General features: G+C 42.0%; 1 protein-coding gene across 1 annotated transcript in view; it reads left to right on the top strand.

Annotated features, from left to right (window-relative positions):
• ULK4 (unc-51 like kinase 4) overlaps positions 1-16208 on the top strand; it is a 1855260-nt gene that overhangs the window by 149690 nt on the left and 1689362 nt on the right. The window contains exons 5-6 of the mRNA XM_086941729.1: positions 1096-1258; positions 14672-14773. Of these exons, the coding sequence (XP_086797855.1) occupies positions 1096-1258; positions 14672-14773 (265 nt within the window). The remainder of the gene's footprint in view (positions 1-1095; positions 1259-14671; positions 14774-16208) is intronic.

Raw genomic sequence — 16208 nt, 5'->3', positions numbered from 1 at the left:
CCCGTCCTGGCTTTTCCCTGTGAGATAGCCCCTAGAGGGCATCCCCAAGGTGAAAGCCAGGCATCCCGCCGCGGGGGGCCGTTGTGGAGATTAAGCAAGCTTAATGCCCAGAGTTGCAGAGTGTGAACCCATGATTAGGTCAGGCACCGAAGCGAGAATTATCGAGTCCATGGGCATTTCAGCTCAAGACCCTGCCGCGTCGGGAATTGAACCCTGGTCTGACCTCTGCTTCAGGGTCTGCCTGCTGTAACCAATGAGCCACACTTCTCCACCATGACCAATGATGCAATGATTTGACCAACAGTGGTCACATCATTGCAACTTTGATTTTTCCAACGTTGTACACAGTTGCCCAAAAGGCATTGACAAAGCCAATATGTCCCAAAAGCGAGACTTGTAGGTTTTGTAAATGCTTGTTATGGGTAGAGTTCAAAAACTGGATTAAAAGGTCATCAAGGTGGCCATTGTTTTTGTAGCAATAGCAATTGGGGCCTTTTTACAACTTAATAATTGAGTTTGGAATACACTACACCACAGCTTACATGGAAGCTGATGGGCTGCCTCTAGAGCACAAAGAATGTCTTTGATTAGGAGTGTGTATGTAGCCGGGAGCTCAAGAAGAAACGACGTTTGACTGGAGAAAGGTGATCTCTGCACTGGCTTCCTTCCACTCTAGCCAGTGAAGTAGACACTTAATTCAACCTCAGTATAGCCGTGCCACTAAAGGGGGTGGGGAATGAGAAGTGGGTTTCAACACCCAAATTCTGGAATTCCATGCCCATTGAAAATTCGAAATGGAAATCCAGAACATGATTGAAGGGATCTCCACGAAAGACATTTGGGTGAATGTTAGGTTGTGTGGCCCTTGTGTTGGTGAACAACCAGGCTTAGAGATGTCTGCACGTACTCAATCTAAAAATGTGCTCAATAAACATCCTCAACGGAAACATCCATCCTGCACCCAAAATAGATTATTTTGGAGAAATACTGTTTCCTGTTGAGGGTATTGAAATGTTTGCCCCATGTGAAAGTAAAGTTATGTATTAGGATTACATTTTTCAAATTTATACTTAATACTTGTTTTTATATCTGCAGATATTGTTGGATGGTCCAGGTACCTTAAAATTCAGCAATTTCAGCTTGGCAAGAGCAGAAGGTGAAAACTTAGAAGAGTTCTTTGCTTTGGTTGGATCAGAAGAGAGTGCAAGTGACGGTGGTGAAAACACCCCAAGACGAAACCTAAAAAACAGAGTTAAAGGTATTGCATTTTGTGATGTACTATTACATTGGGTTTACATGAAACGAGTTGGGATAAACGAGTTTATATGAATGAGTTTATATTAAAAAATGTTAGGCTTTTACTTTAAACCCTAGTGTTTTTACTAGCTTGTAAAATATCTGCAATGCCCCAAATTGTGCTTAATTATCATTGTCTTGACTGAGTTGCAAAATATCTGGGTATAATTAACAGTATTGTACTGGTTGCAGTAGTATTTTCCGACCAGCATGCATCACTGAAAATAGCAAATCAATAAAGTAGTTTCAAAAAGCACATGATCTGAGGAAAACCTCTGCAGGACTAATGTCATAACACTAATTAGATAATTGCATAGATAATTGCCTTGCCAACCTAGTTCATTAGGCTTTTTATATTTATATAAAGTAAGCTGAGAAAGGGGTCGGGCTCAGTAATTTTTTATTATGTCGGTTCTTTTTTTAGCTCAGCATAGTGACTGGCTACCTGTACTTTCCATAATGGTCTTTAGTGGCCGCTGCAATGAAAGGCCAGGCCTGCCTTTGGTTGTTGAATCTCCGTACTGCCTGGGATCATTGAGTCCTAGTACTGCCTGGGGACTTTGAGACGACGTCCTACTTTACTAACAGGCCAGTGAATTAATTAAACTGGCCTATTTAAGCCCATTAATGCCCCAGCCATTGACGCTTTTTAGCAACTGGGGCCTGTGTGCATTGCGGTTGGTGGGTCTGTTTGGGTGGATACTTGTTTGTCTGCTCCTCTGTGTGCTTGGGTATGTGCAAGTTTGTACTCTGTTAGTTAAACGTGTCAGCTTTTTGAGTGTGTGTTAAGCCATGCTTTCTTGCTTAATAATTGTGTTCATGTTTTTTAATTTAACCCGTGGGGTGTTCCAACTGATCACAAGCAGCTGTTTGTGCACTTAGTGTTCTTTTCGGTAAGCTTTCTACTTCTTTCAGGGTTATTGGCTCTGGAGCTTGGAACAATATTTGCACCAGGATCTCCATTGAATGAATTTAATATAAATACAGCCCATCATCTTAATATTCTTTGAATGGAGGAAATAGTTTGGCTTGTTGCAAAACAACACTATTTCAATTACTCTGGCACTGATAAGGCCAAGGTGTTTTATTCCCTATGGTTACATGTAGCTTCTTTGAGAAATTTGAGCTTTTGTCCTTCCACTAGAAGGTTGTGTATTCTTTTAGTCAACGTTGTTGCTGAACCATCATAATGTAGTCCAGGAAGATAACCACTGAGGCCTGTTCAATCTGAAAGCCACCTTCTTCCCAGGCTTTCTACTGTATCGGGTACCTGTCCCAGTAGTGTAACAGTTCGGCCACAGCGGGGGAGGGTATGTCACAGGTAACGGTAGTCTCGCAGGGACCCTGTTTGCCCTCTTCAGAGCAAGGAATTGTGACAGACCCTGGGGTGCTACTTCCGTCACTAGCAGGTCTTGAGGAAGGTCATAATGTTCGTTCACTCTGCCTTCTTGGCAAGCCCAACAGTCCACACATTATGGCAGACACTACGACCCTCCACATATTCAGCTTGCCGATGTAGGAGGTCCACTTGGAGCAGCAATTTAGTTACCTTGGCCTGCAATCCCTTAACAGTAGGGCCCACCCCAACAAAGGCTTCAGTGTTACTTTTCACTTTGTCCGCTAGCTTGCAGTGGTTATCCCTTTGTATGTCCAAATCAATAGAGACCTAGGCACATTCCAGGTAGCATTAACAGCATTCAAAATCAAGTCCAATTTGTCTGGGTAGCCAGGTTGCTGCAGCAGTTCTGCCCTAGTGCCTCACCAGAGGGCCCTTGGCACTTTACCATCACTTTCTCCCTCGTTACTTTAGCACTCCCAACTGCGCCAGCTGGGTTCTCTCCACAGCAGTTCACATGGGCGACAAGTATAGGTCCCAACAGTGCAACTGCAGGGAAAAGGTAGCAAAGCACATGCAATCTTCTCAGATTAGAGGAAGGCAGTTTTCCTACGATTGAGGGGGCAGTACTCACTACCGTGCCGCACAGCATGCAGCCCCATGTTTGCCCTATGTGCATTGTGCACCATCGTCCAAGCACCAGGCAGGATCTCTCCTTCTCATGGACTTGCACCTACCCAGCGAGGGGTTCCCAGTCACCTCCCCATCTGCAGCAATTGTTCAAGAAGGAGACTCCAGGTGCACAGCCAGCCACATGGCGCCCCCATACTCTTGAGCAGCGTAGTAGGCAGTCCTCTTCATTCAGCACTTCACAGCATGATCTTCCACTCAGCCCGACCTCTCCAGGTTCAGTTCAGTGCAGAGTAGGGCTGCCCATGTAGACATGCGAGGGCGACTGGCCTGCCAAGGGTCCCCAGATCCATCGTTTATTTTTGTCGTCGCTGCTCAAACACCCCCCCCTATGCCCCCCCCCGGGGGAGGCATCCTGTTAGATGTGCCTTATCTCCAGTCCCTCGAGGATGCTCGCATCATCCTCTCTGAGTAACCAGGGTCTCAGTTCGCCGGATACATAAGTGGCAGTTGCTGATGGGCTTAGCTTCTGCGCCTGAGGACTGTGGTTGCCATCTTGGAAGCTGCCCCATGGTAGAGGAAAAGCCCTCCACGCAGACCTTGACACCCGCTGTCACCTCGTAGCTCTCTCCACGGGCACCTGCTGTTGTCCCAAGGCAGGGCCTTGCCTTGGCTAGTGGTCAGGGCGGCTTCAGAAAATGTCAGGGTCCAGAGGCAGATGCAGGATACTCGCTAATGCTCCACCATCTTTGCTCATGGCAAGCCTCGACCCCCAAACAAATAAATGTTTTATGATGTAACATTGCAAAATTATGTATTTTGCTGTGTGTTTTTAAAATTGTGGATGTTTTATAATTCGAGATTACAAGGGCCTGACTGTGTTTACAAAGTTGTGCCCAATATAATGCTATAGTATCTGCGGCTGGATATTTCCTCCTTTTCAGCTACTCAGTGACTCTAGCTGCCATCTATATATTGTCTGTAAACCAGGGCAACTAGTATCTTTGCTGCTTTTCTTTCTTCAACATGACCACCGGTTCTATGGAAGGCAGGACATGACTCGACATGGCTACTTTAGGTGGGTGTTGTTTGCTCCAGTATAGATTTGGCAAAACATTGAGAATCTCTTTAAGTGGAAGCAAGATGGCGGCTGCCACTGTAGCTGTGTGAGGAGCTGCGGTGTTTCCGCCTGAGGACCCGACCGACCTGGCGTTGTACTGCGTTTGTTCCCAGCCGTCTTCAGCTTGCTGCACATGGTGGATGCTCCTGGCGGCTTTTTGGATTAAATATGTTTCGTCAGGCGTGGAGCGCTGCTGTGTTCCCCCGTGGCGAGTAGGAGTCGAGAGCCGTGGTTCCATCGGGGCAGGGTGTTGACCTGGACCGGCAGCAGCAGTGACGCGATCAGCGGAGCCTCGCTGGAAAGGCGGAAGGCGCTGATGGGACCGAGGAGAGGTTGAGAGCTGCGCAGAAGGATCGGGGATTGCGTAGGAGAGCTGGGCTGAGTTGGAAAGCCTGAGAGACCGCGAGGCGTGAGCTTTCCTGCCCGTCTTTATATTTGCCTTCACTGCAGCAACATTGTATCAGCAGCAGCAGCAGCGGCAGGGGTAACACTAGCGGTAAGGTCTGCCAACTAGTGAATTACATGTCTGGAACTCAAGAGTTTGTGAGTTTTCTCTAGTGCTTGTCCCGAGTGACTTTTAACTCTTGGAAAAAAAGAAAAAAAAGGGGGAAAAAAACTTAAATTGGGACAAAGAGAGAAAGTGAGTTTAGCAGTTTAACAGACTTTTGCAAGCCACCTATAATTGAAAATGAATACAAACTACTACTGAAAAACTCTCTAAGGGGCATTACTTGCTGTGTTAAAGGCACTTATCAACAAAACTGCAGTAATTGAAGGCTTAGTTATGCCCCCTAAGGGACGAGGTGCTAAAAAAAATACCACCACTTTAATTAATTCCAACTCTACTATGGAGAAGGCAGCTTCAGCAACAGCGATTGCAAATGGAAGCACTAAAGAGCCTGTAATACCGGAGCTATTTAAAAAAAAGAACACAGCCAATTCTTCTAAAAATAGCAATAGTGAACAGACTCCTTCTAAAGTTTCATCCGGTGCCACTTCCAAAAAATCAATCCTAACTCAGCCAGCTGACCCCCCCTTTAACCTCTGTAAATGCAGCAGTGATAGTTGAAGAGACAGGGGAAGGAGGTGGGGCAGGATCAGGAGCGGCGGATGATGCATTATCCGAATTATGTCAAGCCGTCGAAGGAGTCAGAGTCTCACCTAGACCAAATGAACCAAACGAACAACACGATGCAGACTCGATTGAATCTGGGGGTCAATTCTTCTCAATGTCTGATGTTTCAATCTCGTCGGAAAGGGACCTGGATGACGAATTGCCTACTGAGGGCGGACTTCCTGTTGAGAATTGGGCTGATGACTGTAATTTAGTCTCTGAAGAAGATGTACTCGGATCAGACTTTTTATTGAATGAAGGAGCTCCAAGCACTGTCCGCAGGGTCATAGAAGCTAAATCGGCTGGAAATTCTAAACCCATTACCCAACCACAATGGGAAAGAGCAGATTCGAATGCTGGAAATGATTCTGATTTCCCTGAGTTATTGGAGGGTGATGACGAGGTAACTCTGAAATCAATATATCAGTTACAGACTTCTATGTATAGAATGATTGTGACTCATAGAGAGGAAACCAAGGCAGAGGGACTTCGCACTCAAGGAGCGGTGCTTAAGCTTCAGTAAGCTGTTCGCCGGCTGGCTAAGTCCAGTACTGACATAAATTTGAGAGTACAAGAGACTGAGACCCGTATTTCTGTGGTTGAGGACGAGTTAGCCACACAAAAAACTTCAATCAAAGAACTTGATGGCACTAGAAAAGACATTGATTGGAAACTAACTGATTTGGAAAATCGCGCTCAGCGCAATAACCTCCGTATACTGGGAGTGGCAGAAAAGGCAGAGGGAAAGGACACTTGACGATTTGTAGTAGAGATGCTCTCAGATGCCTTTACGGACCTTACTGGATGGGATTGGGACAAAGAAATTATAAGAGCTCATCGCTTTCCTTTCAACCCAAAACAAGATCAGGAGTCAGGAAATAAAAATCCAAGAGCTATTCTTATAAACTTACAGAACTATTTTCTTCGTGAGATTCTATATGATCTGGCAAGACCATCTAAGACTAGAAAGGGTTTGGGGCATGAATTCTTTGTTCGACCAGACTTCTGCGCTGCAACAGTGCAACAACGCTGGAGACTCAAACAGCTAATGACTCCAATACAATCTAAAGGGGGACAAGCTTTCCTCTTAAATCCTGCTAAGCTTAAGGTTGTATATAAGGGGAGAACGATTTTTTTTGTTTCTGAAATTAAGGCACAACAGTTTTTAGAAACTATGTAATAACGACTCATAGGATCAATGATGAAGACCAGTACTACACGTAGATTGATCGGATGTCCTTATAATTGTGCCTTATCCTGATGTTTTTTTTATTTTTTATTTTTTTTCTCTCTTCTTTTTTTTGGTAGAGATTTGTTATTTCTCAGGTCGGGCTGGCTCAGGCGGAAATCACAGCCCATACTCACTTTCCATCGATGAGGGCAATAGCCCTTACCCTTCTGGTGGGGGGATTGGTGGTGTGGGTGGGTTTGGGGGGGTGTGCTGGGGGGGTTGGGGGAGGGTAAAAATTTCTTGTTTTGGGGTGCAAGGTCATACAGCTGGAAGATGTTGTCAATGCAAACTTATGATCTATATAGGGCAAGTGCCGAATTTTAAAATCAAATAATGGTTAAACTGAACATATGTTCCATCAATGTGTGTGGTCTAAATGATAAAAGAAAAAGGGGTATAATGGCTCAGATACTTAAAACTATGAGGTTGGATATTGTTTGTGTACAGGAGACCCATATTGCCTGGTCTAATAGAAAGTGGCTAAAGGATCTTGGATTGGAAGTGGTAGGTTGTTCTTGCCAAAGCTCTACTATAAGAGGAGTGGCAATTCTAAAGCGATTTGGATTGGGGGAAATTAAGAAAATTAAAGAAGACTTACTAGGACGATGGGTCATTGTTGAAATCAAAATTGGAGGATTAATTACTACTATTTGCTCAATTTATGCATCGGTATTGGACGACCCTACCATCTTTGATCTTCTAAACGTGGAGTTAGCTCAATGGTCATCTAATATCATACTATGTGGAGATTTTAATCTACATCTAGATGAAACCTATGATATCAATGGCAGTATTCCATATAAAGGTAGGAAGAGGAAAGTGTTTGGTGCACTTAAAGAGATGATTCAGGACTTCAGAAAGCTAGATGTAGGGTTTGTGAAAAGGGATGCGAAGTCTGGCCATACCTTCTTCTCTGCCCTGCATCAGAAGTTTTTTAGATTAGACTATTTTTTTATCACCAAATGCTTATATAACAAGCTTACCCAAGTGGAATATGAGGTGTCACCGAAAATCATTTCAGACCATAATCCTATTATTCTCAAGTTTGAATTAAATACTCCTATCACTCCTCGATCATGGTCCTTTGATCGCAAATTACTATATGACTTATCTTATGTTGCATATATGAGCAATTGGATCCCGGAATTTTTCTTACACAATAGAGGCACTGCGTCTGCAGAAATAGTGTGGGATGCTTTTAAATGTGGGGTTCGGGGAGAAACATTGAGTTATTCAATAAGAAAACAAAAAGAGGCTATAAGGCGAGAAGCTGCAGAAATGAAAAATTTAAGAACATTAGAGATCCAACTTATGCAGGCGTACAACAAAGGATTAGCTGCTGAAATCATTTTAAAGGAGTTAACGATCCTCAAAGTTAAGATTCATCAAGGATTTGCCACAAAATTCGCTCAACAAATCTCTGCATTTAGGGCAGAGGTTTATGAAGTGGGAGAAAATACCGGTAAACACCTGGCTAAGAGAGCCAAACAGAAAGCGACCTTTGCCAATATTGATAAAATAAATAACCTGACAGGAACAACAGTTAATAAAACAGAAGACATTCTTGAAGTATTTAAGGATTTTTATTCTAAATTGTATACAGAAGATGTTAGGGTATTCTGTTCAGATCAGATCACTCCGTTTGCTGATTTAGCTCTGGACACCAAGCTATCTAGTGAGGAAAAGGAGAAATTAGATTCACCACTTACGTGGGAAGAAATTGAACTCTCTCTAATGTCCCTAGCATCAGGAAAAGCAGCGGGTCCAGACTCTATCCCTCTAGAGTTTTTCAAACAGTTTAGATCTATTCTTAAAACAGAGTTAATGGACCTGTGTTTAAGAGCTCAACAGGGAAATGCACCTAAATCATGGCATGATTCCACATTCACTGTTTTTCTTAAAAAAGGCAAACCTCCACTATTACCTTCATCTTTTCGCCCAATATCGCTTATAAATGCAGATAGTAAAAATTTTTCTAAAACCCTAGCCATAAGACTGTCTAACATTATTTCTCCCTTAGTCTCTATTTACCAACATGGCTTTATCCCCACTAGAGAAACAGCTGATCATATTCGGAGAGTGATCTCATTCTTGGACTGGTCTCAAGCTACTCGGTCTAATGTAGGACTTGTATTTTTAGACACTGAAAAAGCCTTTGACCGGGTTGCTTGGGACTATCTGTGGAATGTTTTATCTAGGAAGGGATTTGGCTCCGGTATAATAAGAGCTCTAAAAACGTTGTATGCTGCTCCTAAAGCGCATATTCGAATTAACGGGAAGATCTCTACGCCTTTCACGATTACTAGAGGCACCCGACAAGGATGTCCCTGTTCCCCTTTACTTTTTGCTTTCTACATTGATCCGTTAATTAATCGTTTTCTTTTGGAGCCGAAAATTAAACCTATTGTCCTGGCTAATGTTAATTACAGAGTTTAAGCTTATGCTGACGATATAGTGATAACTACCACCGACGTACAATCAGCTCTACCGGTGATTGATGATATTGCCAGGCAATTTGGATCTTTCTCGGGTTACAAGCTCAATCTTGACAAGACTCAAATTCTTTGCTCCGGAGATAAACCACCATCTAATATTTCCACTTCCTCAGAGGTTACTTATTTAGGAATTAAGATCTCCCTCCCTATAGAGAAGATACCAGAACGCAATATAAATCCCATAATTACACAGATTAATGCTTCATTACAGCATCTAGACCACTTACATTTATCACTTTACGGAAGACTTAATATCTTAAAAATGTTGGTATTACCAAAAATCCTATATTTGTACCGTACAATACCACTAGAATTTCAACCGCTTAGTTTTAAAAATCTAGAAAGAACTACCTTTCGGTTTTTATGGGGGTATAAACGCCATAGGAAATCTTCGAAGAAAATGATACTGAGCAATGAATGTGGTGGAGGGAATGTTCCTTATTTTCTTCTGTAATATTTATCTGCCGCACTGCAATATATAAGCCCCTAGATTTTGGGAGATAGAGTGGAGATGGAGAGACATCAAGTTCCGTCAATCTATGAAATGATTCTAGGTGAAAAAGTTAAGGGCAGCTTTCTGAAGATTGTAGAACCCAGTTATCATAAAAAAACAAAATTTAAGATATTGAAGGCTGCCTTTGGAGTTTGGCAAAAAGTGCGAAAACATTTGAAATTATGTAAATTGAACTTTTATACCCCCCTCATATCGAAAGGTCTGCTACCAGAGATTTTTTGTGATTTAACTATGTATAGATGGCAACAGAGAGGAATATGCTATTTGGGAGACTTATTTAGCAAGGATCAAATGTTGTCATTTCAGGAGCTTATGAACACATTTGCGTTGGGAAGAAAAGATTTCTTTAAATTTCTTCAATCACGAAGTTACTTGCTTAATTATTCTTTTACTCCCCCATCCAAAGTTCCACTGTTAGAACTTTTGCAAAAAAAACTCTGCATAGGAGCAATCTATATAAGTTTAATTTAGGAATACGGTACTGATTTAGGACATTGTCAGCAGAAATGGGCTAATACTCTAGGTATACCGGAAGTTGATATCTTGTTATCAATTAAAATGGCATTAGAGTGTTTAATAACAGGGATGATGAAATCACAACACTTTATGTGTATTCATAACTTGTAGTACACTCCCAGCAAAGTTGCTAAGTGGAGCACCACGACCGGTACGAACTGCAGCCGAATTGGTCTATTTTCTGCTGATGCTTTACATATGTTTTTTTTGTGTCCTAAACTCTCTAATCTGTTCTTACACATTGACATTTTTTTATTTCTTATTCTTAAACATGAGGTTAAGATTACAGCAGAGCTGCTTTTATTAGGTATTGATCACGTAGTTATTAGGCCAAGACCAACTTCATATTTTCTATTCATTTGTATGGCTGCAGCCAGGTCCTGCATTACCAAAGAATGGATTAGTGTAGCTCCGCCGTCTTTCTCTATGTGGCGCGAGAAGTTATTATTTATGTATAATATTGAATCCGCCATATATAAGTTGAAGGGGGTTAAAAAAAGAGCTCTGGGGGAGAAAATTTGGGCACCAATTGCTGATTGGATTTAAGTTACTCGTTTGCCTGATCTATTTTTATTTCTCTGTTACAAGATGCTATGTACTTGATGAAGATTGTACTTGTTTCCTTTTCTTTTGTTTTTTTGTTTATCAGCTTATGGAATTGTTATGTATTGCTGTATTTCCTTGCAATAAAATAATAAAACTTTTAAAAAAAAGAGAATCTCTTTAAGTATAGAGGTCAGATGCATACCATCAGACCAAAATACAGTGTAAACTACTTGGTCCAGACAGGTGTTATCCCTCTAAACAATTAAGTATTCGCTTTTCCCCTTTTCTGTGTGTCTTTCCTTTTTTTTAAACTTTCTAATTGTTATTTTAATACTTTGCACTTGGAATTGATTTTTTTATTAACAATTCTTTGATATACAGTATTATTTACAATGAGTTATCTTCTGTTGGAAACTTTAGCGAATGCTTAATGTCAAAGGACTTTTTTTTTCTTTTGCTTGTACTAATTTTTTTTTAAAAAAAGAAGAAATCCTGCATTTCACTTCCTGTCACTCTTGCAAAGTGTTTGCAGGTAGATTTATATAAAGTATTGGCCTTTGAACGTTGCATTGCAGTATGTGGGTACCTCTGTCAAACACATTCTCTGCTTTAATAGCGATAATATCAAGTCACATTCTCTCCCGCTCTATTTTTCTCTGTTACTTAAAATCTGGAAATATCTGAATAATGGTGGTCTCTATGTACCCTGTGCACTTTTATCTTCCTCTACCAGTAAGTCCTGGATTTTCTTTTCACTTGCCTCCTTCTGCCAGACCTTAATTTTGACAAGTTACCATTTCGAATGATTTAAAAGTATTTTCAATTTACTAGCGTCTGAGTATCTTTCCTGCCTAAGTTCCATTCTTCAAATTTAGAGATCTTAGATCTTTCTCAATTCTTTGATTTCTTTTTTGTTTTCTTTTGCAAGGGTTCTGTCCTATATTGTATCCATGTTATTTTCAGATTTCGAACTTCACCAGCATGAATAGTGCAGATTGTTTAGGCCAAGCTTAAGATCTTCATTTATACCCTCAGTTAGACCTTTGTTCGTCAAAAACATTTCTTCAGGATCTCCTGCACAAATAAACTCTATGTACCTGTGCCTGTTGCCATGACTGTGTGGTTCTCACTGCTGCAGATCCTTCTGGGATTCTAGCTATGAGGTATGCAATGTCTCTGCAGCGTCTAAGCTTCTGAAAAAAACAAGGAATCTCCTTTTATTTTGGCTACTTTGGTAGCATGTTGTGAATGGAAATGGAGCCCAATCCTCGTTTTCATTTTGCCCCCTCTCCTCCATGAAACTTCCATTTTACTGACCTAGACCAAAGTACAAATCATCTAACGACACAGCAGTATTCAATTCCCTGATTCATCAGGTTCATCTATGAGGGTGTTATGATATTTCAATTTTTATGGTGCTCATATCACCAGGGTCGGTATCCTGGTACCTGTGGAGAAGGTAAACTGGTTTGTCTGGGGCCCTATCAAAAAGATTGTTTTTAAATTTGATCCGCAACTCAAGGATGGAGCTGGCAGCTGTTATGTTATCGAGGAGTTGGTTCCAGGCTTTGGGGTGAGGTAGGAGAATGCTCGGCCTAGTTTCTAGCCTGGTGTATGTATGTGATGGGGGCGAGGACTATGCTGGCTGGATGGAAGTGTTTTGCTGGGAATAGTTAACGGGTATTGAGGTAAGCTGGGCCCTCGGTTGTGTGGTGCTTGTGGAATTTGAAAAGGGTGCTTTTGTAGATTGGGAGCCAGTGGAGATCTATGTAGTGTTTGGATATGTGCATGTGGTATGCGAGTGTGAGTGCAAGTGAGTGCAAGTCATTGCAGCTACGTTATGTACAACTTTGAGCTTTTTGGTGAATTGGGCAATGATTCCAATATAGAGGGTGTTCCTGTGGTTGAGCCTACTGGTGACAAGGGCTTGCCTGATGGCTCTCCGCTTGTCCTGAAGGAGACACCTGAATATTTTTCTGAGTCATTTGAGGCTGTGAAAGCGACTGTCTTGACTTGATTTCCCATGGAGTAGTTACATTGTGGTGATAGCTGGCCATCAGGTCAGAGCAGTTTCCTTGGTGTTTCAATCATTTGAATGGAGGAATTCGAGGGTGAAAAGGTCTGGTTGGGGGGAGAAGTTATTGATGGTCTTGATTTTGTTTATGAAACAGTGGGAGAGTTGTGTGCAATGTTCTTGGGATGAGGGATGGTCGTAGCACAGGATGATGGGACATGAATTACTTTGTGATCCTGAGGATTTCTTTACAGATTTTGAAGCTGTTTTGGATCTTTTTGGATGAAGGCTATGTACCTGGTGGTTTTGAGGCATGGGTGGTTTATACTGAGGGCTGCATCTTGGAGTCTGATGGTGTTGTAGAGGTAGTGGCTCCACAGTCTGTCTAGCTGCTTGCTGTGAAGGGAGTCCGGCAAAGCTGTGATTTATGTGATAATGTTCATCAATAAAAACAGAAGCAAAAACAAAAGTGAAGCACTCCATATTAGAATGTGTTTCACACTTATGTCTGCTATTTTGATCTGATATTTGAAATTCTGGTGTGCTACCTTTGGTATCCTCTTGTCAAGTGAATTGACTGCACACTCATCAATGGGGTAATGTGTTTTCTGTGTGCACTACTTTCCTCTAACCATTTGGTCCACTCTTTTAACCATTTCTTATGAGAGATCTCAGTCAATGAACTCAATGGTCATCACTGTATTTTATTTTTTGTATTCTATATCATGCTATGTTTTATTAACATCTTGAAGCAGTCTTAGATAACAGTTGTGATTTGTCCATTACAAATAACAAAGAACATCCAATGAAATTATTACTAGACGCATTACCTCTTTTTTTTACATTTGACTGTTATGAAACTGATAATATGTGTGTACCCTACGAAGCTCAAAGCCTCTCCACCAGGATTTCACAGATTAGAGTCTATGGGCTAGTATCTGTTTTAGATGTATGCCAAAAAACTTTTGATTGACAGAGCACAACCCAAAATCAGTTATAGAAGTGACTTCAGTAAGTCAAACAGTTGTATGAACATTAATGGCACAACTCCAATGTTATACACAGTCAAAATCTTTTATTCTCAATTCTTCATCAATGTTGACCCGTAACCTGCACAGCCGACACATGTTTCGTCTTGAGATGACTTTTTCAAGGCTAGGAAAACTGTCTGAACTTGCAGTAATGCGACGTTTCCCGAATGATGTTCAAGCATGTGTAAGAAGGCCCAGGCTCTAAGTTAGGTCTAGTGAGAAATTCACAGTCAGTAATGAGAAGTGGCAATCCTGAAAGTCCCAAAAATTCACGGCCTTTTGTTATTTGGTAATCACGAACAAAAACAGCAGTCTGTCGGGAAATGCCAGCCGCCTGGGCGAAAGTACTCTTGAATTATATAGAACAAACCATGGTAATTTCAAGCAAACGGTAAAAGTTATAAAGATTTCTAGAGAATATGGTCGATAAGCGGTGAAACATCACAGCGGGATTCTGCCACTTGATAATGGTATAATTTTAGCACCCCCAGGAATGGGTAACTTGTACGAGAGCCGTGTCCTCAGCTTCCGCAGAGACAGAAATTCTCTTTTCAAATGTGTAACCAGCCACAACAGCTCAGATTCGCTGGGCTTTACTGCCATGATACAGTGAGAGCACAGAATCAATTAGTGTGGCTGACTGGGTGAGTGTTATGAAAGAGGGAAACCAGGGAATAAGAGTTGTGAATACACATGAAGGCAATTGTTTGTTTTCTGATGGAAGTGTTTACTGACTCCTGCTTAGGGCTTTTCATTCTTTCGTGGAGAGTTTTCTGACGTCCAAATTTGATTCCTCTTCTTACTTACATGCATGTTTATTTATTTCAGGATCACCAGTGTACACACCCCCTGAAGTGATAAAGGGAGAAGACTTCTCCACAGCTACCGACCTGTGGTCACTGGGCTGTGTGCTGTATGAAATGTTTTCAGGTTTGATTCTTTATTTAATATTAAGCAATCATTAATTTATTTTTGACATAGCCTTTAAAATGTAAATACATACATTTGCAATATTTAGACCTACTTAGAGTAACTTTTAAAACCCTAGAAAGTCATCCAAATAATCACATCTTCACTACAAATAACATTTAATAATCACAAGAAAAGTGCAAGCGAAGACAAATCATATCAGAAGAAAAAGCGCAATCATTATATAACTAGCTTTTGCAATGCAATAGGTCTTGCTTTACACAAGTTTAAGCTATTGGCGTTGTAAATGGCAATGCCTTTTATTTATATTTTAAAAACCAAAACATTAAAAAAAGGCATTGTCATTTACAATGCCAATAGCTCAAACTTGTGTAAATGCGAGACATATTGCATTTATCACTCTTATTTCATGGGCCCTGCCAGGACTAAACTTCCACTCCGTGCCCCACTGTCGTCATTAACCCCTAAGTGATATAAACTCAACCGCACCTATCCATCACCAGGCTGGCACACCATACATACACTCATACTCACCTACCATCGCCCCCTTCATCCCCACCCTTAATTTGAAACCCCTCCCTTTCGCTGTGCTGCTCCCTCCGGGTGATAACAGCAGCCAGCAGAGTCGTTCATCCCAGACAACTTTCGCTTGTATGTTTTCCCGCCAAACATGTCGGGAAACCTGGGCTCAGAGGCTGTCCAGACACAAGAGATGCATTCCACGCTGCTGCTATTGGGCCGAGAGTTTCTCTGCAAGCCCTTTGAAATTCTAGTCCATGTTGTCTCCAGAAGGGAGCGATTCTTGCTAAATGCTCCACTTAAGAAGCAGATGGGGTTGGGACACGAGCTCAGCTGGGCATCTCTGTAGCAGCAGATGGCCCGGAGGCAGGTAGGCAAGTGGCACATGGCAGGGGGTACGGCCCCGTTCCCTGGAACATATGGTGTGCCTTTTTGCTGTTTTTAGGTTTCACCTACGCAGCGCGCATTCGCTGCATAGGAGGGGATCTTTTGGAATCGATCAGCATTTTGACAATAAACGTGCACGTTTTGCATTGCTTGCTATTGCAACGCCTGCACGTTTGGCATTTCCCTTGAGGGAGCGAGCAGGGACACCATGTGTTCGCAATTATTGCGGTTGCTCCCGCAAGGTAAACGCTGCCTTTCCCTGCTCTCTGCCGCACTCCCTACACCCCTCCCACTTGTTTATTATTGTAGGCGGCCACTCCCCTTCCTGTGTGCGACACTGGCCGAGGTCGCGCTTGTTATAAATTGGCACTTGTCTATTGCTCGAGTTAACGGAGTATTGCATCGTGATCAGGAAACTTGCTTCTTTGCTTGCTCCTTCTAGGGGCCTTTTGTTATCCAGCTGCTAGGAGAAAGGCAATGGAGGTGGTTTCTACCAACGATATTGTTGGATAGTTGAAGGTATGATCAT

The sequence above is a fragment of the Lissotriton vulgaris genome, chromosome 10 (genome assembly GCF_964263255.1).
Source record: "Lissotriton vulgaris chromosome 10, aLisVul1.2, whole genome shotgun sequence".
NCBI lineage: Eukaryota > Metazoa > Chordata > Amphibia > Caudata > Salamandridae > Lissotriton > Lissotriton vulgaris.
Note: the sequence above shows the minus strand (reverse complement) of the source record. Positions and strands in the feature narration are given on the sequence as shown.